The sequence below is a fragment of the Gossypium arboreum genome, chromosome 4 (assembly GCF_025698485.1).
Source record: "Gossypium arboreum isolate Shixiya-1 chromosome 4, ASM2569848v2, whole genome shotgun sequence".
In the NCBI taxonomy this organism is placed as follows: domain Eukaryota; kingdom Viridiplantae; phylum Streptophyta; class Magnoliopsida; order Malvales; family Malvaceae; genus Gossypium; species Gossypium arboreum.
The window spans coordinates 1580223-1605074 of NC_069073.1; the positions used below are offsets into that span (position 1 = coordinate 1580223).

At 34.0% G+C, this 24852-nt stretch overlaps 2 protein-coding genes across 3 annotated transcripts; both read left to right on the forward strand.

Annotated features, from left to right (window-relative positions):
* The first annotated feature begins 6493 nt into the window (after positions 1-6493).
* On the forward strand, positions 6494-12413 carry LOC108457683 (acetyl-coenzyme A synthetase, chloroplastic/glyoxysomal). 2 transcript variants are annotated; one of them, XM_053027172.1, is made up of 19 exons: positions 6494-6947; positions 7244-7390; positions 7495-7650; positions 7737-7859; positions 7971-8139; positions 8677-8759; positions 8873-8974; positions 9048-9136; positions 9237-9327; positions 9933-10046; positions 10444-10520; positions 10645-10723; positions 10885-10953; positions 11042-11217; positions 11323-11379; positions 11495-11585; positions 11690-11788; positions 11882-12089; positions 12199-12413. In XM_053027172.1, the coding sequence occupies exons 1-18, from the start codon at positions 6744-6746 to the stop codon at positions 12065-12067; spliced, it is 2112 nt and encodes a 703-aa protein (XP_052883132.1). In that variant the 5' UTR covers positions 6494-6743; the 3' UTR covers positions 12068-12089; positions 12199-12413. The 2 variants fall into 2 exon arrangements, with proteins under 2 accessions (XP_052883132.1, XP_017612244.1); XM_017756755.2 differs by having other exon boundaries at positions 6496-6947; positions 11882-12413.
* Positions 12414-16476: 4063 nt separating this feature from the next.
* LOC108458158 (protein PLANT CADMIUM RESISTANCE 10) lies at positions 16477-20324 on the forward strand. The gene is made up of 3 exons (XM_017757442.2): positions 16477-16874; positions 17115-17347; positions 19671-20324. Exons 1-3 carry the CDS (start codon positions 16694-16696, stop codon positions 19836-19838), a joined length of 582 nt encoding a protein of 193 aa, XP_017612931.1. The 5' UTR covers positions 16477-16693; the 3' UTR covers positions 19839-20324.
* Positions 20325-24852: the final 4528 nt, after the last annotated feature.

Genomic DNA, 24852 nt, shown 5'->3' on the forward strand with positions numbered 1-24852 from the left:
TACATATTTGTTCTAGCCTCTTCCATAATGCAATGGCGGTTTTCTCTTTCATCACATCTCGCAAAATTTCGTTGGACAAATGCGGATGTAATTGTGTTAATGCCTTCGATCCTTACGCTTCTTCTCTTCATCTCGTTAATGTCGAAGGTATCTTATCTATCCTAGCAGGGCATCCTCTAGATCCATCTATGCAAGAATCGCTTGCATCTTAATTTGCCACAACGCAAATCGGTGTTGCGATCCAACAAAGGAATTTCATACTTCAAAGACGCCATTACCGTGATCGAGATGAATAACCCTAAGCTCGATACCAATTTGTGAAAAATAAAATAGAATAAAATAAATAAAAATAAAAACACATAAATTTTACGTGGAAACCCTTTCGGAAAAAAACCACAGGCAGAGAGGAGAAGAAAATTCACTATGTCGAAAAATTTTTACTCAAAATACAAGAGGAATAGACTATGTCTATTTATAGGCTTGCAAAGCCATATTCTAGTAGGATTGAAACACCTTATCTAATCAATATAAAATAGATGGAGTTTAATAAGGTTTAAAACCTTATTCTAAAATAAAATAAAAGAAGTCTAGTTCTATATGGATTTTACTTTTATTTTATTTTCCATCGTATTTTATTTAAATAAGAATTTGGGTCACTTAATTCTAACAGATCTTAAGAGGGATTTATCCACATCCTATTTTCTAATCCATCTTTTTATATTTTTGTTATATTTTTTCTAGTTGCAAATCCTCCTCCGTAATCGGTTCGTCGTAGGAAGTTATTGAGCTCTTATCCTTTCGTTATTGCATAGGTATTGAAGATCCTCCATTCACGATATTTTATCATACTTTTATATTCGATTAGGGTGATTCTAACATTAGGTTTATTGTGCATTCGTGAAGTGATATTCGTAAATCTCGGATCTGTACCCCACTTTTTGGAAGAGTGTGTTTGAACAGCCAATTAAGTAAGTATTTTACTTAATCAGTAAAATGAAAGTTATTTATTAAAATAACTTTATTCTGATGCGATATGAATTTTTTTTTTAAACCTGAGGACTCAAGAATCGATCTCCTCCCTTAGAGTTGGAAAAAAAGTTGTTATCATCAAAATTTGCGAAATCAAGTGTGGTGATCTATCTTGTTAAAATATATTTTATTTTTGTTAATCGTAAAAATCTAAACATATTAAATAATTATTTAAGAAAAACTCTGAAAAGTAAAAAAAGGAGGATTCCAAGTAAGTGATTCTAAAACTTCAGATCTGTGATATTATGTATGTGATTATGCGATTTTTTGTTAAATGTGTTGATATATGTTTCCTGATACTCATGTAATGTGATATATGACATTATTGAATATGCATGTAAAATAAACATGCCGCCGATTTTTTGATATTCTGATTCGCACGTTAAGCATGCCATTATACTGATTCTAATTCACATGTTAAGCATGTCATTATTCTGATTTTGTTTCACATGTAAAGCATGTCATTATACCGATTATGATTCGCATGTTAAGCATGTCATTATATTGATTCTGATTCGCATGTTAAACATGTCATTATTCTGATTCTGATTCACATGTTAAGCATGCCATTATACTGATTCTGATTTGCATGTTAAGCATGTTGCTATACTGATTTTGATTAGCATGCCTACTGAAAATTATGTTCTGTATGCCATATCACATGCACGGGGTTGGGATATGAATGTACGGAGGAAGTTCTAGTAGTTTAATTGCATATTGATATTAGTAAGCCATCATGGTCAGGCAACCTGGGGTGGCAGGTCATTGTTTTCAGGCAACACGGGATGACTTAATTGGTGGCTTAACCATAACATTCTGTATTTGGCAACTTGATTGCATTATCTGGTGGTATGTCCATATTATTGATGTGCTATTGGATGGACAAGTTCTAGGAAACTCATTATGGTGTGTAGTGGAGATGGGTAGGAAATGTTTTCTGGAAAATTGCACTGTTTCTAAAAAAACATTGCATCGGCATCATTGATATGCATACTAATAAATGTGATTCTAAGATTGTGTGTTTATGAATATGTGATCTGTTATACTGTTGAAATTCTGTTTAAATTGATGTTGCTACGCAAATTAACCTACATTGGGCTTTAAAAACTCACCCATTTATGTTTCTGATTTTCAGATATTAATTGAGGTTAGGGCATGGGCTTAGATTACGGAGGTGAACTCAGATATTTTTTTCAAATAAATTATCACACTATAATACTTGGTATTTTAGGATTGTTTTTGTTATTTTGTATTGTAGTTTGGGACATTTCATTTGGTATTTGGGTGATTATGCATTATTGAATTTTTAAAACTATCACATAAATTGATTTATAAACTTAGTAAGAAAAACTAGATTTTTCAACCTAGCTGATAACTCAACTCAATGTTGATATTTCAAATATAAAACTTCGTTTTTGAAACTTAATGTTATTTGCTCATTAAAATTGTATTTGACAAGACATGTCAAAATTACAATTTCAAATCAACAAGGAAGAGTTAGCTAAGATATTTCCCACTGCGACAATTTTGAAACATGATGTTTTCTGTAAACCTTCGAAACTAGAGTTTTCTAAAGATAACCAATTTTGACAAATTCTTTCCAAAAGAAAACTTGTAGATACTATTTGGTTTTTCTCAAGCAAATCAAAATGACGATTTTTAAATAACAATCTTAGTCGAGAGAAATAGTTAAATGATTCTCTGCGCCATTACCATGGCCGATGTGAACTTCGAGATTTGCCCATAATGTCTAAGCCGAGTTTAGAGGGTTACAACATTGGAAGCATCAAGTTGGAAATCCTTTCATTTCAAGGGTGGAATGACCCTGAAGCTTAGTTGGAGTGGGAAAAGAATATATAACTTGTTTTTTATTGTCATAACTACTATGAATTAAAGAAGGTAAAGCTAGTCACCATTGAATTTCCTGATTATGCCATAATCTGGTGGGATCAACTAACCTTAGTAGAATGAGAAATTAAGGGCAGTCAGTAGAAACCTAGGCTGAAATGAAGGTTATTATACGGAGAAGGTTCAATTCTAGTCACTACCATAGGGACTTATATCAAAAACTTCAAACTCTAATCCAAAGGTCCAAAAGTGTAAAGGATTACCACAAAGAGATGGAAGTCGTAATGATCCAAGCAAATATCGAGGAAGATCGTGAAGCAACCATGGCAAGATTTTTGGTCAGACTTAACCTAGAGATTGCCTACATAGTAGAGTTACAACACTATGTTGAACTCACAGACGTAGTACACATGGAAATCAAGGTGGAGAGTTAGTTGAAGAAGAATGGATCTTCTAGAGCAGAAAACACTTCTAATTCTACCTTTACATGGAGCCAAAATGTAAACAAGAAGGATGTGGTCCCTCAGGTGAAAAGTGAAATTGACATGTCTAGAGATAACAAAAAGAAATTTGTTTAAGATAAAAACAAAAGAAAAGTTCAACCGGGTCGATCAAGAGATGTTCGTTGTTTTAAATGCTTGGGGAGGAGGCACATTACTAGCCAATGCCTTAATTGAAACGTGATGATCCTAAAAGAAAATAGAGAAATTGAATCTGAAGGTGATTTCGAAGAAGAACCTATGCCACTATTGCAAGATACAAGTGAAGTAAAGTACCAAGTGGAAGGTAAACTCCTTGTCATAAAAAGAAACTTGAGTGTACAAGCAAAGGATGAAAAGTAGCAAAGAGAAATTATTTTACATACCCGATGCGACATCAATAGTAAAGTAATGATGGAGGTAGTTGCACCAAGGTAGCTAGTATAAATTTAGTAGAGAAGCTTGGTCTACCAACAACAAAACATCTGCAACCATACAAGCTACACTGGTTGAACGATGGTGGTGAGACAAGTTTTGGTATCATTTACTATTGGTAAATATATTAATGAAGTCTTATGTGATGTTGTTCCAATGCATGCAGGGCATATTTTACTTAGAAGGCCATGGCAATATGATTGGAGAGTTGTGCACGACGATTTCAGTAATCGATATTCATTCAAGTTTAATAGGAAGCCAATTACGCTTGTTCCTATTACTCCGAAACAAGTATACGAGGATCAAGTTTGTTTGAAAGAAAAAAAAATGAGAGAGTCAAAATAAAACAGAATGAGGTGTTAAAATCAAGTTAAAAATATGAAAGATTGAAAGAAAAAGATAATGAGAAAGAAAAAGAAAAAGGAAAATAACTTGTGTTAAGATAAGAGAGAAAATCGAAAAGAAATTAAATTTTCTGATTAAAAAAAAGAGTTTAGGAGAGTTGTTATGAGTGGTTAGTTTGTGTCTGTACTTTTGTACAAGGTGGATGGCATTTTAATTAACCAAATTTATTCATTTGTGTATCAAGATATGTTTATTTTATAGCTACCTAAAAGAGGTTTCCTAAAGTTGATGTCTGAAAAGGTCCGTGACCACGAGAAATTTTTTTCGAGCAAATCGCCAGATTTGAAGATAAATCTTCCTCAAGAGGGAGGGTATGATGTATGCACGATTGCATCATGTGATCATACGGTTTGGTAGGTTGATGAATGGGCCAAAAGACAAATGATATCTTCAAATGGATCATTATTTGGGTCAAACAGGTATGGGTTGACGAGGATTTCTAGAAAACCCATAAACTCTCTTTGGTCTTTGAAAGATTATGAAGATGATGAGTTTAAGTCTGTACTTCGTAAATAAGAAGATTGGGCCGCTCAAGTGAAGCCCAAAGCTAAGACGAGAAAAGATTTTATTGGGTTTGCTATTTGTGCTTTTGTTTTTGACCATTTATCTTACCATCTTTTAAATCCTAATTGATAAGACCATTTTTTTTTTGAGTTTTATGTTATGTTTTAATATGTTTATTAGTTTTGAGTCTACGTGTTTTATTTTATGTTTTAGTCTTATCTTATATGGTTATGTTTTCATGCATCACTTGTATCTTATGTTTGTTGTGGCTATTCTATGTTGAGTACATATGTGGTGTGTCCTAGTGTGTTATTTTACTATTTATTTTATATGTCATGTTACAGTCTTGTTTGAGTCAAATTATATTAGGTTCAAATCATGTTCTTATTTGTTTTACCTTTATGCGTGAGAGTCTATTTCTAAGAGTTTATTTCTTTGTTCGATTAAGCACTGTTTATACAATTTATAGGTACATATGGCTGGTCACATTTTTCACTTATGCACCAAGTTCAATGGTCAACAACACATCTAATGCACCAAGAGAAGTACATGCATAAAGACTTTTCAACTTCCAAGTTCATTAAATTGTTAAAGGGGGAAGCATGGACGATAAGGGGCCCTAATATGACTATTTGGCCAGTACATGTTTTTCCCAATTACATGCACATCCAAGGGAGGTTGTACGACTTAAATACAACACATTGAACTAAAGAGATACGTTGGCAAGGGGGATGAACGTCCATATACATGCACTACAAGGGGAGAGTATTCGGCATACATTGAACTTGTCAATTCATGCATCATTTTTTTTATTCAATGTACGACATACATTCATGTACCATCTTTTATGGTCTGTTGTGGCTATTAGACTACCTAGCTAGTTCTATAAATAGGGCTCTTTTGTACTCTTGAAAGAAGATTTGGATCAATGGACATTTGAGAGTTTAATCTCTTTCGTTCTTTGAGAACATATCCTAATTTATCAAGATGTAAGTCCTGTGGCGTTCAACCAATGGATCTTATCACTCCCATTCTCATCCTTTTATGGAGTGTAGCAATCAACCATACCGTAGATTCATATCTCTTTATAGATAGCAAGTCTTGGTTCTTCCACTTTGTTGATACTTTCAATTCCTTAACAAACTTTATAGAAAAGGGGTCGGGTTTTTAATAACTTTGATTCTTTTTTGGGTTTGGTTAACGATTCAAAAGTCTGAATTGCACCTATATTTTATTTATCTTTATTTAATAACTTCTATTTCTATATTCTTACCTGTTTAGAACAATCAAGCAAATTTAGCGTTCTTGTAATTCATAACTCGATTATGAGCATGCATCAACGGTCTCATAAAATCTATGCCTCAAATGCCAAAAACTTTGACCTCCAAAATTTTATTATGCGACATTTCATCCATTTTCGAAATGTTCCCCATTTGTTGACATCTGTCACATGATTTTATATATTAAAAACATTAATCAAAAATAAAAAAAGCTTAGAATAACATGAAATAAAAAATACAAATTTGAGTTGGAAAGCAATTAAACTCGAGACTTGAAAGATAAAACCACTAATATTTAGCCATTTAATCAAATGAGTTGATGTGTTAAAAGAAAAAAAGTTTTATAAAAAATATTTTAAAAAAGCACACTTTCCTAACAGCTCAACCGAAAACGTCTCGTGCTAAAAATATTTTCTGTTAATCTCTAAAATCGAGCTATTTTTTTAAATATAAAGAAAAAACCTATAACCCTAAATATTTTTAAAATCGGTACTGCAAATTTACTCAAGATTTTACAGCATATTTTGAACTTCAATATTAATACAAAGAAGTCAACATGATTGAAGGCGGCTTGCGTAGAATTAGCTAAGAATAATTTTTTTTTTAAATATGTACATTAAAAAAACAAAAGATGATGATGACCATCCCCCCATGATTCTCCTCCCTCAGCAGCTTCATCGTTATAAAAGAGCCCTTCTGAATCAAGAGTTGGGGCGTCGTCATTTGTCAATCACACGGTCGTGCAACAGGACTAGTATTGGTCATGGCATCTTCCTCTCCCAAGAATCTGACCACCACCAACCATTTGAGACATGTGGAGTCCATGGCCTCCTTGCCTTCTGGCGCCGGCAAGATTTCCCATTTGAACGCTGTCATTTTGGGGGAGGCTCTTGCTTCCGAAGAGAACGACTTCGTTTTCCCAAGCGATGCCTTCTCTCATCAGGCTCTCATTCCTTCTCCGCACAAGGTTCCTTCTCATTTTTCTCTTCTTAAATATGAATATGAACAATTATATACACACACATATAGTTGCATGTATCTATGAATATGAATAAATATATGGTGTTGCTACATTTGTTTACTTATTTATTTGTTTGTTCAAATCAATAGCATCAGTAGCAACTGTACATGAAAACGGAAATAGATATTCTGTTATACATTCATTCATTCATTCATTTCTCCCTAGATTTGGCATGTTCTGAGTAATTAAATTTATGATCGATGATTCTTACAAAATTGTCTTGTGGGGCGAGATGAGATCAGTATCTGGAGATGTACAAAAGGTCAATAGAGGACCCGGCTGGATTTTGGTCAGGCATTGCGTCATCGCAGTTCTATTGGAAGCAAAAATGGGGAGATCAGGTCTGCTCTGAGAATCTAGATGTCAGGAAAGGGGATATCAAGATCGAGGTCTTTCTCTCTACCTTTGTCCTTTTTCTTTTTTTTTTTTTATGTAGTTTAGCATTCGGGTCAACGCAAGTGGAATCACTTTCTTTCTTTCTGGGCCTTACCAGTGGTTCAAGGGCGGAATCACCAATATATGCTACAACTGCTTAGATAGAAACATCGATGCTGGGCTTGCAGACAAAATCGCTCTTTACTGGGAATCCAATGAACCTGGCTTTGATGCCCATCTCACTTACTCCCAGCTACTGCACCGAGTTTGCCAGGTCTCTTCAACTTTATATTAATTCTCTGCATATTTTCAGCTTCCTCAATTGGAATCACTTCTAAATTTAGTGTGTCTTCTCTGCAGCTTGCTAACTACCTGAAAAGTATTGGTGTTAGAAAGGGTGATGCTGTTATTGTTTATTTGCCTATGTTAATGGAACTCCCGATTACCATGCTTGCCTGTGCCCGCATAGGCGCAGTTCACTCGGTATACATCCTTCTTCCACATAAAATAGTTGAACAATGTCAAACAACCAAAATACTTTGTTAATTTCTGTTTTTATTGTTGCATAAATTCCCAACGCTTTTGTCCTTTCAGGTTGTCTTTGCTGGATTTTCTTCAGAATCTCTTGCCCAGCGAATAGTGGACTGCAAACCAAAAGTTGTGATTACTTGTAATGCTGTTAGAAGAGGTCCTAAGACCATCCACCTCAAGGACATTGTTGATGCTGCCCTTGTTGAATCTGCCAAGAATGGGATCTCCATAGGTTGGTATACATTAAGAAACCGGTATCTGATTTGAAGATGCTTTTCTCCTTTGCGGTTCATGCATAGTTAAATTGGGTCAAACCTATTTCCTGTATTGAATCTTACAAGTTTTGCTTAAGACACTACATTGGAGCACTTATCTTTAACCTAAAACTTGTTTCTTATATCAATGAAAATCTTGGGCAACAATCTCCCCTTGTGCTACCGTTCCTTAAGTGCTATTCAGAATGTTTTAATAGCCAAGGGCAACGCGGTTACCAATTTCCCTAATATTGCTTATGGAAAGTACCATGTCTTAGTCAGATCTGGCTTAACATAACAAATGGTTGCTAATTACTTATGACTACCTGCATCCTGTGCTTTGTAATTGAACTACTAGCTCAAATTGCTTCACTGACTACCATCATGATAAGACAAGATAATCCAAAAGAATGTTTACCAAAGTGGTCAATCACATCGCCAGTGAGACACTACTTGATTAGTTTTTTTTATATTCATTTGGTTGTCTATCAATGGTGATATCTTCCTTTGGGCAGATGTATGCTTAACCTACGAAAACCAATCAGCATTGAAGAGGGAAAGCACTAAATGGCAGGAAGGAAGAGATGTATGGTGGGAGGTTAGTGTACAAAAGATAGAGAAGTATTTGGTGGCTCCTGGTTCCAGTAACCATTATTTTTCAATAGCTTTTTCTTTAATTGTGGAGTGCTGATTTTCATAAGCTTCATCTAGGATGTTGTCCCAAAATATCCAACCACTTGTGATGTTGAGTGGGTTGATGCTGAAGATCCCCTTTTTCTACTGTATACTAGCGGGAGCACTGGGAAGCCAAAGGTGTCGCTTGGTATAAGTATTGTATATAGTTTCTCATTTTCCTTTTTTATGTTCTAATTTGAACTTTCTAAAGGGCGTACTCCACACAACCGGAGGATATATGGTGTACACAGCGACAACATTTAAATATGCATTTGACTACAAAGAGTCTGATGTTTACTGGTAATTTGGACACTCTTCGCCCTTGATGTTTTTGGAATTTATAAATTCTTACTGTTTGGTAATCTATTGATATTGGGTCTTGACATATCTTTTACTTTAGGTGCACTGCTGATTGTGGCTGGATTACGGGGCATAGTTACGTAACCTATGGACCTATGCTTAATGGAGCAACAGTTGTTGTATACGAGGGAGTAAGTTTCTTTGTTGGTATTTAACATAGAAAATATAGATTAGGCTTCCAAGATTGGCAACTAATTCAGCTCTGAGTAGATCTGACACTGAATAGTGTTTGTAATGTAACTTTTGATTCCCTAGGATTGTCATTAGTGACTAAGGAGAGAAAAGTTTAATCCAATATTAGAGAAATGTTGGATGAAACATCATAGTGTATAGAAGATTTGACGTGCCATGGTGTTTCTAAAAGTTTATCAAGAGCGCATCTAGGTAGTAAAAGACTGCAGAATAAAAGAACGACTATTTTAAAATTTTAAAAAAATAATAAAATGGTGGAAATATGGGGGATTATATTTTATTGTTTGCATCATTTAAATTCTTGTTAATTATAGAAATGAGTGAATTTCCAAGGATAGGACTCTCAGAAATAAGTGGAATAAATTTGCAGCAGCATATCAACATGAAAAATATATTAAAAATTACTTATCAAAAGAAAAACTTGAGCGTAGGAGATATAACAGCCATTGGTGAGTGCAGGAATCTTCATCTTATACCCGATATTTGATTTCAATATATTATAGATGTTTCAATAGATAGCAATATTTCCACATGTTATATGCAGGCCCCAAATTACCCTGATTCTGGAAGATGTTGGGACATTGTTGACAAATACAAGGTGACCATATTCTACACTGCCCCTACATTGGTGCGCTCTCTCATGCGTGATGGTGATGAGGCAAGCTGTATCTCTAACCTTGTTTACACTCTAAAATCTCCGGTTCAAAATGTTTAGCAGAATTGCTGCAAATAAAAAGAGCTCCTTGTTATTATTTTGCTTCATTTATGTTGGTATTAGTTTAGAATTTCCACCTGCTTTTTTCTTTGTTTTTTCTTTAAACATTGTCAACTAAAATTAGAGTGACAAAGATCAGAGCAACTCCATTCAATTTTGCAAGCATTCAGCTATGTTGTTTAATTCTGGCATGAATGTTAACTTGCATGATCTGCGAAACTATTTTTGGGCCTGCGAAGAACTATTTTGCTTGGGGTGTTATGTTTCGGAAGAATCTATTTGAGTCCCACTTGATGCATATCTAGACTTTGTATTGATTTCATGATTACTGTCTTTGCAGTATGTTACACGCTACTCACGGAAGTCTCTGCGTGTTCTTGGAAGTGTTGGCGAGCCCATTAATCCAAGTGCTTGGAGGTTTTCAGCCTTATATAACTTCTTTTAATCAATAAGTTTTCTGTTTTTGAACTTTCTTTTATCTCCTATGCTTTCTATATGTAAAAAGAAAGTGTTTAACCTAAAACAATCCTTGTTACCGTAGGTGGTTCTTTAATTTAGTTGGAGGGTCTAGGTGCCCTATTTCTGACACTTGGTGGCAAACTGAAACAGGTGGCTTTATGGTAATTCTTTTTCCTTTATTTCTTCATGTTACATATTTTGGTTTGGTAGCATTTCCTGGAAAATATTCTTATAACCTTTTACCTTGATGACTTAGTTGAATTTACTCTGCTTTGTGTGCATATTTCAACTTTTTTATTGTTTTCCATGTCTGAACTGGCAGATTACTCCTCTACCGGGTGCCTGGCCACAGAAACCTGGTTCTGCCACCTTTCCTTTTTTTGGAGTTCAGGTTTATTGCAATACTGTAACTAAAAATTTGAGGTTTTTTCTTTTCTTTCAAAAATTTTCATTAATTTTTTTTTCTGTTACAACTGCAGCCTGTCATAGTGGATGAGAAAGGAACTGAGATTGATGGTGAGTGTAGCGGTTATTTGTGTGTGAAAGGCTCATGGCCTGGTGCATTTCGAACTCTTTACGGTGACCATGAGAGATATGAGACAACATACTTTAGACCATTCCCTGGATATTATTTTACTGGTGATGGCTGCAGTAGGTACGATGGTCCTAACACTGAAATTTCTTTTTGATCGGTCCATTTATCCACTGATGGCATTCTAGCCCAGGCACCAGCATTGAGTTACTGTTATATCTGTTTCAGGGACAAGGATGGGTACCACTGGCTTACTGGAAGAGTTGATGATGTTATCAATGTTAGGTATATTTTACTGAAGTTCTGCTGTTATCTTGCTTGTTGAATGGCTTCATGTTCCTTATTATTATTTTGTTTTTCTACTGCCTGCGTGCAAATGATACAACCTTAATATTTGCAGTGGACATCGTATTGGCACAGCTGAGGTGGAATCTGCTCTAGTTTCTCATCCTCAGTGCGCAGAAGCTGCTGTGGTTGGTGTTGAGCATGAGGTAATCAAGTGGTCTGTTACATCTGTTTAAGAATGATGGCCTAATTAGCCCCAAAGCATGCTTGTGGTTAGTAAGTCTAAACTTTCATTTTTCCTTGATGTTAGGTTAAAGGACAGGGCATATATGCCTTTGTTACTCTTGTGGAAGGTGTTCCTTACAGTGAAGAACTTCGGAAGAGCCTTATACTCATAGTGCGAAATCAGGTTTGAATTTATTGTTCCAATGGTTGATGTGGAAATGGTAGCTGCATTATCTTAGGTCTGTTGTAGTCTAAGGAATATTCATGTGGGATGCAGATAGGAGCATTTGCGGCACCTGACAAGATACACTGGGCACCTGGCCTCCCAAAAACGAGGAGTGGAAAGATCATGCGCAGGATTCTGAGGAAAATCGCATCCAGACAGTTAGATGAACTTGGAGACATAAGCACGCTTGCAGAACCAGGTGTAGTTGATCAGCTTATTGCACTTGCGGATAGCTGAAACAATTACAAGTGTAGCAGAAGTGGGTCAGAGTTGAACACTGTTGTTTGTGCTTTCCTTCAACTTCTAGTTTGATAGATGAACTATTATTATTCATTTTGTTGTCATTACTAATATATTTCTCATCCTAGGGTTCCTCTATGTTTGTCTTTGGAGGTTGTTGTACTTTAAACCATAGTGCGGGTTTATACATCATGTGATGCAATGCGATGCGAGGTAGGTAGTACTTGTAGACCAATGTACAATTCTACACTGAAAACAATAATCACTATCACAATAGGAATAATAATTGTACTTCTTTTTCTTCCCATCTTTGTTAAGTATCCTTCTATCCTATGGGGTAAAAGTATGATGGTAGTTATTGTATTATGGGTTTTTTATCGAAGAAATAGATAAATTGGTATCAAACTATATGAAATGTGAACAAATATTTTAAATTTAAAAAAAAATAAAGAATTATGATAAAAACGATAATACCAAAATTATTTTTAAAAAATTCTTCAAATTTAAAAATTTATTATCATGTGTCGATTGAGTCTTAGTTTGATTTGCTTGTAAACTGTTGCCAATACAAGAGGGTTTGTGAGTTCGAGTGTGCTGAAATGCATTACCTTGGAGACCATGTCATACAAGACTTTTTTAAGCTTTTGATTTTTGAGAAAAATAATTGTAAGTTAATAATAATTTCTCTGATTTTTTAATTGAATTTTAAGAGTTTGAGATCATTGACTTTTTTAGTGTACGAGCTCTTATATTACATGCATTGTATGTGATTTTATACGTTTGGTTCTTAAAATTTATTAAATCACAAACTTTTATAATTTTAAAAAATATATTTGCTAATTAAATGAGAAATGATCTAATTTATAATAAAAGTCTATTAATTTTAAAAATAATAAAATAATAAAATGATATTTTAAAAATAATAAAAATAAAAAGTGAAAAACAACCGAATATTAAGTAATCACAAAACTAACTTGACATTTAAATATCAGTCAAAATTTCACCTATAAAGAACCATTTCAATGAACTATGACTTCAATAATTCATTGCCTTTAACAAAGTATTTCACAACACAATGGTAAGCAACATTCGCATTTACGTAAATATTATTACAATGAAAAAATAGTGAAACTATTGGTATCAAATAATAATAACTAAACATCTCAAATAATATGAAAATCATACATTTTTTTAGCGATGGAAACAAAACCTATTAAATAATGTTAAAATATGATTATTTTTTTTGTTAAGTATGTCTCATATTTCAGTCAAATTTGAAAGATAATCTCTAAGTTAAACTCTGTTTACTTGTTTCAATCGAACTCTGATTAGTCTAGATTATTTTATTATTATTTGACATACAAATTTAGGCTATAAATAGACTCTTTTACAACATTAGAAAATACACGCATTAAAGATTAAAACTCATAACACTTTTGGAGAATTTTATGTTTACGTTTTGAGGGTTCTTTGTTTTTAGGTTTCGAGGTTTAGTTTTTATCTTTATCTTTTATACTCTTCGTTCTTTTGTCATTATAGTAAAATTATCTTTGCCCATAATTTTTTATCCTCTTTGGAGGGTTTTTCCATGTTAAAATTGCGTGTTCAATTTCTCAATTTTTTTTCGCTATTTTTTACTTGTTCGTTGCTTAATCGAGTTGACCCCCAATAAGTGGTATCAGAATTAGTTCAATTTTCGTAGACCAAGCCGTTCAGAGATGGCAACAAGGTTTGACATTGAAAAGTTCGATGGTGTCACAAATTTCAATCTGTGGCAAGTTCGGATGATGGCGATTCTAGGTTAGACCGGCCTGAAAAAGTTCGTTATCAAGAAAAAGCCTGAGAATCTAGATCAGACAGAATGGGAAGAGCTTGATTAAAAGACCTTGTCTGCAATCCAATTGTGTCTCGTGAATAGGGTATTGCAGGAGGTATTGATGGAGAAAACTCCATCCGCCTTGTGAAAAGGGTTTGAACTCTTTATGCGACTAAGTCACTGGCTAACCGTTTAGTGTTGAAATAACGTTTATTTATGTTTCCCATGAACGAAAGTGAGCTTTTTAGAGATCACATTAGTCAATTTATTGCTCTTTTGAATGGTTTAAAAAATGTCGAGGTTAAGATTGACAATGAAGATCAGGCTATGCTATTACTGTGATATTTACCCTCTTCATACAAGTCTTTCAGGGAAACCTTGATTTATGGCAGAAATAAACTCTCGCTCAAGGATGTGAAGGGTTATTTGTTGAGTAAAGAAAAACTCGACAATGAGTTTGGTTCGGATAGTAAGGCAGATAGGCAAGCTTCCCTTTTGGTAGCATCAAAGAAGCGAGACAAAATGTGTCGCTATTATAAAAAGTTAGGTCACGTCAAAGTAGATTATTATAAACTGCGAAATAAAAGGGTTGCTGATAGTAACGAGAAAGATGTAGCTGGTACTAATTTGGCTGATGAAAGCGGTAATGATTTCTTGTTAGTGTCAACGAGTGATAACTCTGAGCTTACGTCCAAGTGGATCCTAGATTCGGGATATTCTTTCCACATGTGTCCAAATAGAGAATGCTTCTCCATATACAATTCGGTTGAAGGTAGAGTTTTGCGCATGGGAAACAATTCATCCAGTAAGGTAATCAGTATTGGTACTGTTAAAATTAGGATGCACGATAGGACGATTATAACACTCTCAGATGTCAGGTATGTACTTGATTTACGAAAGAATCTCATCTCATTGAGTATTTCAGACTCAAAAGGTTATAAAATCAACATCGAATCGAGCGATATTAAGCTGTCTCGTACGGCTCTCTTTTTGTTAAAAGGTAAAAGGACTGGCAGTCTTTATTATTTGGAAGGTTCTACAGTGATTGGTGAAATCGGACGCCTCTCGTCCATTGCAAAGTTGAAGTCAACTCGTTTGGAGCAAAGGCAACTTGGTCATAGGAGGGAAAAATGTATGATTGTTTCGTTAAAGAGAGGTTCTCTTTTGGATGCAGGTTTTGAAAAGTTAGGGCACTATATTCGTGAAAATTATACCCGGGTTAGTTTTAATTTGGCAATGCACAAGTCGAAAGTTAGAAGTCTTCCAGCTTCTAAGCACAGATTCGACTCGGTTAATTCCCTACATAGTTCAAGATAGACCCATGGCGGGTTTTGGTAAAAATGGCATTGTGGAAATACGAGTTAATATAGATATTTGTTGAGTTTTTAACCAAATTAAAATTTAGGCTTAATAGTATAAAAGGCCCTTGAAGTATTTTAAAAAAATCAATTAAGCCCCATCCAACTTTTTGCACCCAATTAAGCCATGAATTGACAATTTTGACCTAACGGACACCATATTTACTGTTAAAAACTAACGACAACACTGAACTGGCCGTTAACTGACACCATGTCAACTAACAAATGTTAACATGGTATTCTACCTCAAATAAAAAATTCCAAGAAAATAATAAAAAAAAATATTACTTAAAAAAAAGTCTAGAATAAACCTAGACAAATAGGCGTCCAGTTTCAAATATTCTAAAGTTATTAAAATTATAAAATTTAATTAAAATCATAAAATTTATAAAGGAATATATAAACATTATAAAAACCATAAATTGCATCTTTTCCATATGAATTGGAGTTTAATGAGTTAAGTACAGAAAAGAGTTACTGGAGTTTATTTCTTCCTTCAATAGAGGTTATCTGATCAACATCTGCATTACTATTTCAATTCAAATAATAACATATGGAATGGTATGTCACTATAAATTATGGACAATTTTAATGGAAATAAATGGTTTTTTTAATAATTCTTTATGATTTCTATAATTTAAAAGGTGTCCACATTTTAGATTTTTAATTTTAAAATATTTAAAATATTTTTTATTTTTTACTAACATGGCCTCCATTAATGTTCACATCAATATTATCTTTAATTTCTAATGGTGAATGTATGTGGATAAGTCACACTAATTAAAATTGTAAGCTAGGCTCAATTAGGTCTAATAAGTTAAAAAGAGTTTAATTGCTTTTTTTTAATTTTTGAAGTCTATTTTAATTAAGAATAAATCTTAAAATTATATATAAATTTTAATTTAATGTATAATTTATGTATTAAACTTTAATTTGTTACAATTGTATATATAAAACATTTAGTGTGATTCAAATATATTTTAATATTTTAATTAGATATAAATTTTAAAAGTATATATAAATTTTGATTTAATATACAGTTTGATACATAAACTTTGATTTGTTACAATTGTATACGTAAAATTTTAAGTGTGACTCAAATGTATTTTAATTTTAATTTTACATATTTAAAAAATAAATTAATTTATTTTTATATTAAATAAATATAATAATATTTTTTAAATAATTTGATATTTTAATTATATGAGGTTTTTTTTTTTTAACGCAATCTAAAATTAAACGAGGCTCCTCTCAAACTCACCGGCATGCGAATTTACCTTAACAACACCCGAACGAGTAAAAAGGAAGATACATTTGCTCATCGTCTAAATAGAAGAAAGAAAATGCCCGTGTTGACGCCGTCAGATTCAGATCTGAGGCTCCAAATCCATCCTTTAATCGCCAGTCTCGAAGACAAAAAACACAATTTCCGGTCAGAAGCAACTCAAGATGAAAAGCCGAAGCAGCTACGTCCCACCGCCTTACATACCCTTGGGGCAGTCGGACGAAGACCTTCCTCGTCCTACTGGGGAGGGGGATGGTGAACCAAGGCCGTCGCCGTCGCCGCCGCAGTCTCAGTCTGTTCAGTGGTCTTCTGGAATCTGTGCTTGCTGCGATGACATGCAGAGCTGTATGCTACTTTGACTTTTGGTTTGTCAGGTGCCTCTATGAGTTTTATTTGATTGGAGAAATTCGGGAAATTTTATCCAACAGAGTTTTAGACTTTTATTGTCACAGTTAATGAAATAAAAAATGAAAAATCTTAGGTGATTGTGCAAAGAATATATGGTCATATGCTCAACTGAGTTTGAGACTGTCACTCACTGTGATTTGGTGAATAATAATACTTGTACCCCATTGCAATGCACAGGTTGTATAGGTCTCTTTTTCCCCTGCTATTTGTTTGGAAAGAATGCAGAATTTTTGGGTTCTGGTACTCTAGTCGGATCCTGCATCACCCATTTCATTCTTTGGGCCCTTGTCAACACTCTCTGCTGCGTCTTAACTCAAGGCTTCTATTTGGCTTTACCTGGATTTGGATGCTTTATCTCTTGTTATGCTTGTGGCTATCGGAGGGCACTTCGCTCCAGATACAATTTGCAGGTATTTGCATATCTATTTCTGTTTTCATCGTTAATTTTGTTTAAACTTTAAGGCTTTGCTTTATATGAAGGATGGAAAGGAGTGAGGACGGAACATTAGTTACTCAAATGGTTAAGATTCATATCTACTTTCCTACTTTGTAGGTTAACCATTAGATTAACAAAATTTTCATTCTCATTCCTTTTCACCCTCCATACCAAGTAGAGCCTAAGAAGTTGAAAATGGCGCATACTGCTTAACTTATTGCAACCATGCTGCCACTCTACTCACATATTTTCTCTAAATGATTGGTTTTACTTTTGTTAAATGTTACTAGCTAGAGAATACAGATGGACTATATTTGGAGTTATTTACTTTTGTTGATCATATTTGAACGTTAGGTTCATTTCCTAAGTTTATTTGCCTCCCTATTGTACTGGAAAGAAAGTGACAGTGTCAGAAGCTAATATGTAAACCTGTGTAATTTCAAATTTTAACCAAGATTAATTTATGTATAGTAAGCAATACATATGGATGCATAAGATTTTATCTAAATGATTTTAATATAGCATATTTCCCAATAGTAGTATCATGTTATTCTCTATGAAGTTATTGCTAGTCCCAAACTCCCACTTAGGTCTCCCTTTCATGAGCAAGTCAAGATTTTTAATTTATTGGAGGATATTCGTATCATATTTGTGAGTATGGTTTGTGAATGGTTCTCTTTCAATAAGGGTTTAAAGGACTGATTCTTACCCAGGGAGTTTTATAACAATTTGATCCTTTAGTAGGAAACTTCGGGCTTTAACCATGTGATTTGTGTTTTTTGGGCATCTTTGGTGTATTTAATTAGGAAAAAATGTTTTTTTAAGTTGGTTCTACGGTTCAAACATGGAGTCCTTTTTTGTCTTTTCCAACTGTGATTAGATGCAAAGTGTCTGAAACCTAGATAGCTGGTGCTGAAGTTCTTTTCAGTAGCAAAAAGAAAATATCTTTTTGGTTTCATTGATAGTTATCCTTGGGCCATTTTCCAAGTAATCTTAACTTAATCCTTCAATTAGCTTCTTTGCTCAAAGCATTAACTGCTTTAATGTTTTAGTATCTGACTGTTGACTATTCTTCACAAGGAGGATTATCCTTGAAAAACATTGATCATATTCCATTATCAATTTCTTCTTAACATGCCATGGGACAGTGGGAACTGATTTTGCAAAACTGAACTGCCATTCACCCTTCCATTGGTTTTTTGGGTACCATTAATCAATTGGTTGAGTCACTTTTTTTTTCGAATCACTTTTACTTTCGAGATCTAATTTCTATTTTCCATGGAAAGAAATACTTAACAATATTAGACCCAAAGGAAAGACCTTTTGGTTTTGAAGTCCAAAGAATGGAAAGATTCCCTCTTTTCTGTTATTATTTCCATTAAAATTGAGCTCCACCAATTGAATTGATAGGATTACTTCACAAAGCATTAAAATCCTAATAAGAAAGTGACTATGCCATGAAGTGGAGTTCCAGGAGGTAACCTTCCATGAAGTGGCCTCAACTCTAGGTAATTATCATGTGACTTCATTAGAACACCTTTTTTCTGAATTATCAGGGATTATGGATATACACAATAGGACAAGAAGCATTCTCAAACAGTTCATCAGCAGGGGAAAAATAACAAGTTCCCCTCAGTACTTGCACAAAGTACAAGTATATTTTACGTGAAGTCTACTTATTTGGAAACCTCTCTTTGTAACTCATGTCACAATGTGTATGGAATGGGCTAGATGGTACAGTTACTAGGGATTGTTGAGACTGTAGATTATAGGGAAATACTTTTGGGTTCTTTTTATTAGATTTAAAGTGCTTGTATCTCATTCCTTTTATTAACATGGTCTGGATGCAAAATGGTAAATGAACTCAGAAGTACTGCTAAGGACAAGGTTTCAAGATGGGAAATGGTTATATTTTAGCACATAAGTTGAGTGATTTTTGTATTCACCTCATTTATTTTGGTGAGATATCTAAGAATTTAATCCTTCCCTCATACTCAAAATTAATAAATCTTATGTCATCAACAATGTAAAGGTTTGACCTTTAAACAATCTTAAATATTTTTCATACACAGGCAAATTGTTTCAACTATTATTAACAGGATTTTGTGAAATAGTCTAATAGTAACTTTCTTCTTTTTTTCCGTTCGGCAGTATCTGTTAGAATGAATTACATTGGGTGACACCAACTTTCTTTTTATATGTTAAGCAGCTTAATGAGATTTCTATCCATCCGCTTACACATTCATTGGATGCATCGTTTGCTAACTATTAATATTATTTGTTAATGCTTGATGCAGGAAGCACCTTGTGGGGACTTTGCTACTCACTTTTTCTGCCATCTTTGTGCCATTTGTCAAGAGTACAGGGAGATTCGTGAAAGGGCAGAGGACCCTAAACCCCCTGATCTTAATCTGGCTGTCGTAACTGCACCAGACGTCCAGACAATGGAATCATCAGGTCTCTAGTAATGAGGTGCTATTACTTTGGAATTTTGTTTCTGTAGTGGGTTGTACTTGTTTCATATGTTTTATCAAATCTTCTCCCAGCACCAGGATATCTATTAACTTTTTTGTTCTAAGACTACCATGAAGGAAGGTCTCTAATATGATATTAGATTGTATTAGTATGATCACACCACTTGTTTGGTTTTCTTGTTTTTGGGCTGCATTTATGTAAAAATGTCCCCAAGTGCTGCTAGAAAAGGCTCTAATTGCAGCATATTAATTATGAAAGGTTAAATCTGCTTGGATGAACCAAATCACCAGTTGATTCCGGAAGCAATCTGATGCAATATATCCACTTAGGCATCTTAACTCGGCAGGTGTTATGATTGTCATCTGGTGATTGACGGGAAAGTTTAGACAAATTGTCTTTCCTTTATCTTGATTCTTCGAACAATTTATTGTAACCGATATTTTATCTCGTAAAAAGATTCGGATTTCTAAGAATAATACTTCTTTTATTAAGATGTAATACAACTACTTTTCAAAGAACAATATTCTCAAAATACTTATAATTTTGGTGATAGATATATTGTTATAAACACCACAAATAGTCTGGTTTTAATGAAAACTTTAAAAATTTTGTTCTTATTTCTGTTGTTTCAAATCGATTTTTCCAACAAAATGAGATTTTTAAGACCATGGATTGAGACCACACATTACAAATGTATGTAACTTTTACTTGGTTTAATATTTTTAATTGGTTTAAAAAGGGAAAATAAATATGAGAAAACTCGTCTCTACCAACTTGTGCAGCCGGCCACCTTTTCCATGGAGGCTGTCTGTTCCTTTCTCATTTTTCATGTTTTTTTTTCTTAAGATTTCTCTAAAACTCAACACCCAAACCATGAATTTTTGTCAAAATCACTTGGAAACTCATTTCCACCTTCAAATTTCCCCATTTGCAGCAAGGGCTTAGTTGAGTACTGAGAGAGAAAGTTGAAGCTAGAGAGATAAAGTTTCATTAAGATAAGAAATTGTGTTTTTCATCTTCCCTAGTTTGATATTTGGTATTAATTACTTTGGGAAAGCTTTGAAAGATTATGTATTAATATTCTTGTCGTATTTTTGTGTATGGAAATGAGGAAATCTTGAGAAATGAAATGTCAAGCTTGGACACGAATGAATTCAAGTACTTGAAAGCTTGATTTTGAGTATTTATGCATCCAAGAAGTAAGTTCCCTTGGATACTCATATTATTTTTCCTATGATAACATGTTTAGGGAATTTAAGAACATCAATTATAAATATGGAAATAAGCATGTGGATGAATGTTTGTAAGCTTTCACTATTTAAAGTTTTGTAATTGAGTAACTTGAGAACTTGAGATTTAATAAACCTTGCTTATAAAATGTTTTATGAACTAATATTGTAGAGGGAAAATTTGGTTGTCATGGGAGGCCTAATAAACATGAATTGGGTATGTATGAAAATGTAAGAAATGTGTATGCCTTAAAGCTCGCAATTAAAAAAACCCTTAAGCAAACAAAACCCTCTTTTATCGTTTTGCCAGTGCGATCGATCTTATACCGGTTGTTGCCCAACTTTTTTTTTCTGTTCTCTTTTTGTTTTTAGAGTTTTTTCTTTTACTTTTCTCGTTTGTCTTTCTATTTGCACCGACAAAATAATATCTTGCCTTTCCCCTTCTCGTTCATCGTCCTTTCACTAGTGATTTGAGAATTTTTTGTTGGCCAACTTGCATAGGTCTTCCTCCTGTTAGCGGCTCCTGGCTTGGCCTGTGTTTATTCTTCGATTGCCCCCATCTCAGTTTCTTGGCGCCACCTTCACCATGAATCCTCAGTGGACGAAATTGTTGGAGCCTGAAACTCGTCGCACCAAATCTCTTAGCTGGTAATTTAGTAAAGCATGTACCTAGGTTTTCATAAGAGTTAAGAATATTTTTTAAACTATCATGATGTGTAACACTCCTTGCTCGACTCAATCGCCCGATCCAAGCTACAGGATGTCACAACCGTTTTCGGAGCAACGATAATCAATTGCAACATACTTTCTATTGATTCTACATAATATATCTACAACCATGATCATTATATCATTATCTTATAATATATTATCTTATATGGGGTTTATAAGAGCTAAGAAAGCTCTTTTTATAACCCTGAGACTATTGGAGGACTAAACTACAAAGTTTCCAAAATGTTTTGAGCTGGAGTTTTGACTTTAGGGGTACAATGTCACAACTTCTAGAACATTTGGTTGACATCGCTGTAGACACTCAATTTTGCTCGGGCCCAGAAATAAGTCCAAAAACAAAAATATAATAAACCCCAAAAAAAACGAAATCCAAATTCAGTCCAGAATTACAAATATAATTTGGCCCGATCGGAAAGGCCCATTACTTGAAAAGATTTAAGGTCCATCTACAAGCTTGACTCATATGGAAATATAATCTTCAATGATATGCAATCTTAGATATGATATGCAATATTAGATATGATACAATCTTAGATATGATTGCAATCTTAGATATGATATGCAATCTTAGATATGATACAATCTTAGATATGATTACAATCTTAGATATGATATGCAATCTTAGAAGATATGATTTTGTAATATTAGAGATTTAATTTGTAGATACCTTTTAATCTTAACCGTTGATGTAATTGATCTGTACCGTTGGATTTGGGGAGACTCAACTATAAATAGAGGCCTCTCCCCTCATTGTAAAACAACTTGACTACACTTGAGTTTTGGGAAGCAATAAGAATTCTTAAGAGCATTCACTCAAATTTCTCTCCCTCTTGCGTTCTTTTTTTTCTAGGGTTTGTTCTTATTTATTCTTTGTTCATCTTCGTTTTCAACCTTTTTTTATTTTGATTTAATCCCTATTTCCTTGATTTTAATTCTCTTTTATATTTTATTTTTTAATAATTTTAGTATTATATCAAACTATTTTTTATTAAATTCTATATTATTCATTGTTTTAAAAATATATTTCATTTAATTGAAAAAGTTTTTCTTAAATAAGGCAATGTTTGGTGTTTAGAAATTCGGGAAATAGTGCCCTAACATGCTGGGTTGCGATTTTTTGTTTGACTAAATAACCAAATATCCTTTTAATAAAATTTTAAAATCATGAGATAATTTTAGTTACGAGGATTTAAAACATCGTGTCCTAACATGCTGGATGTAATGTTTGAATACTTTCGGAACAAAGGAATCTCAAGTTTCAACTTTAAATTGTTCAAGTTTTAAAATCTTTTCAAATTTTCGACATTAGGACAATAAATAATCAATTCGGTACCAATTTTGGGCGCTACGAGGGTGCTAATCCTTCCTTGTGTGTAACCGACTCCCGAACCTGTTTTCTTGAATTTCGTAGACCAAAATGTTTTATAAAGGTGATCCAATCACACCTAAAAAGGTTGGTGGCGACTCCCATTTTCATTTTTCAAAAAGTCGAATCCCGTTTTTCAAACCCCTTTAAAAATAATAGTTTCGACAGCTTGGCGACTCCGCTGGGGACCTATAAGAGAGTCAAGCCAAAAATTGATTATTTTCTGTCTTAATGTCGGAAATTTGGAAAATTTTTAAAATACGCCATTTTTTTTTACATGTGTTTATTGTATATGTTTGTTATTGTTTACGCACACATTGCATTTGCATGACCGTTATGGTCACACCCTTAAGTGGGAGTGAGAAGCTATGCTTTCATGAGGTTTTCACCTCCGCATGGGCTAGTGGATTGCTTCCGGGATACATCCATACCTATATCTTCGTGAGATTTTCATCTCCGCATGGCCATAGGGAAATGTGTCCCCCTGAATCGAACTTGGTCCATATGAGCCTATAATTGGTGAGGATCGAGGAATCTGCTGGTTCTGATACCCTTGTTTTAGAATCGAACTATATATAGTGAACTTTAAGTGCTTGCCCCAGGTAGTATGATGATGACCTTTAGTACCTACCTTTATAAGTTCTTATTTATTATATATGTGACACTGACTTGTTTTTCTTATTTTGCTATCATTGCATGTCATTTATCATTAAAATGTATCGATTCAATGTTCGATTTCTGAGTTAGAAAGTTTTGTAATGGGGAACGAATATCTTAATAAAGTGGAGGACAACTCTTTCGTTTGTGCTTGGTCAGAGAAAACCCAGATAGAAAAAGGAAATAGTGTCACCGAAGGATGCACATTAGAATTATGGGATTACACTCTCATTAGTGTGATGCAAAATAACCTCCAAGAGTTAAAGGAAATTTGGATTAATGGAGTAATGAAGCCAAGCAGTTGTTCTACAACAGTTATGGGGAATTGCAGTATTTGTTTGACATGAAGATAGATAAACAATTCAAGGTGAGCGTGGGAAGTATTGAGGGACACTTCTACCATTATAGATGAAGATAGTCACCTCGTGGATGGTAGGGGTATAAGACATACAAAATTGAATTGGATGGAAAGAATTTTGCTTATGATGGTAGAAAGGCTCACTTACTATAGGACCGCTACCAAACAACAAGCTGGAATTTATTGTGGTACTTTAGAATGATTCTACCTATCAGAAATAATGGAAATGCAAGACCTAATGGCCGGGACAGCCCAAATGAGCATGAGATTAAAGAAGATCGTATTGTTTAAAAACTTTTAAAGTGGAGATTAGCTATGCTGCGAAGATACCCATGCGAGCAATTCAAAATGTTCAGAGGGCGTAAATTTGAAGACTCTCAAGAAGCGAGGATGTTTGATATCATTTTAAGGCGATATCATGAGGAGCTGGAATGCCTACTTGTTCGCCAATCTTTCTTTCAAGGTAATCAGAGCAACTTCACAGACATTGGAGGAGGTGTCTTTGGCTGTAAAGCTTACTTTATAGGTGAAGCCGTAATTCAAATTCAAAAGATAGCTGATCATTTACAGATACTGGTAGAAAGGGCGAGCAAGTTGAGCACCAATATGAGCTACAGTCAGATCATGGTCGAAAGTTAAAGCACCAATATGAGCTACAGTCA

What these genes read in the sequence shown, in the direction of transcription:
- LOC108457683 (XM_053027172.1), top strand. Translation starts at nt 6,744, where the DNA reads ATGGCATCTTCCTCTCCCAAGAATCTGACCACCACCAACCATTTGAGA. An exon ending in GGAGCACTGGGAAGCCAAAG is followed by an intron (nt 8,975 to 9,047) that starts GTGTCGCTTGGT and finishes AACTTTCTAAAG; the next exon opens with GGCGTACTCCACACAACCGG. An exon ending in TCATGCGTGATGGTGATGAG is followed by an intron (nt 10,047 to 10,443) that starts GCAAGCTGTATC and finishes CTGTCTTTGCAG; the next exon opens with TATGTTACACGCTACTCACG.
- LOC108458158 (XM_017757442.2), top strand. Translation starts at nt 16,694, where the DNA reads ATGAAAAGCCGAAGCAGCTACGTCCCACCGCCTTACATACCCTTGGGG. An exon ending in CTGCGATGACATGCAGAGCT is followed by an intron (nt 16,875 to 17,114) that starts GTATGCTACTTT and finishes TGCAATGCACAG; the next exon opens with GTTGTATAGGTCTCTTTTTC. An exon ending in GCTCCAGATACAATTTGCAG is followed by an intron (nt 17,348 to 19,670) that starts GTATTTGCATAT and finishes TGCTTGATGCAG; the next exon opens with GAAGCACCTTGTGGGGACTT.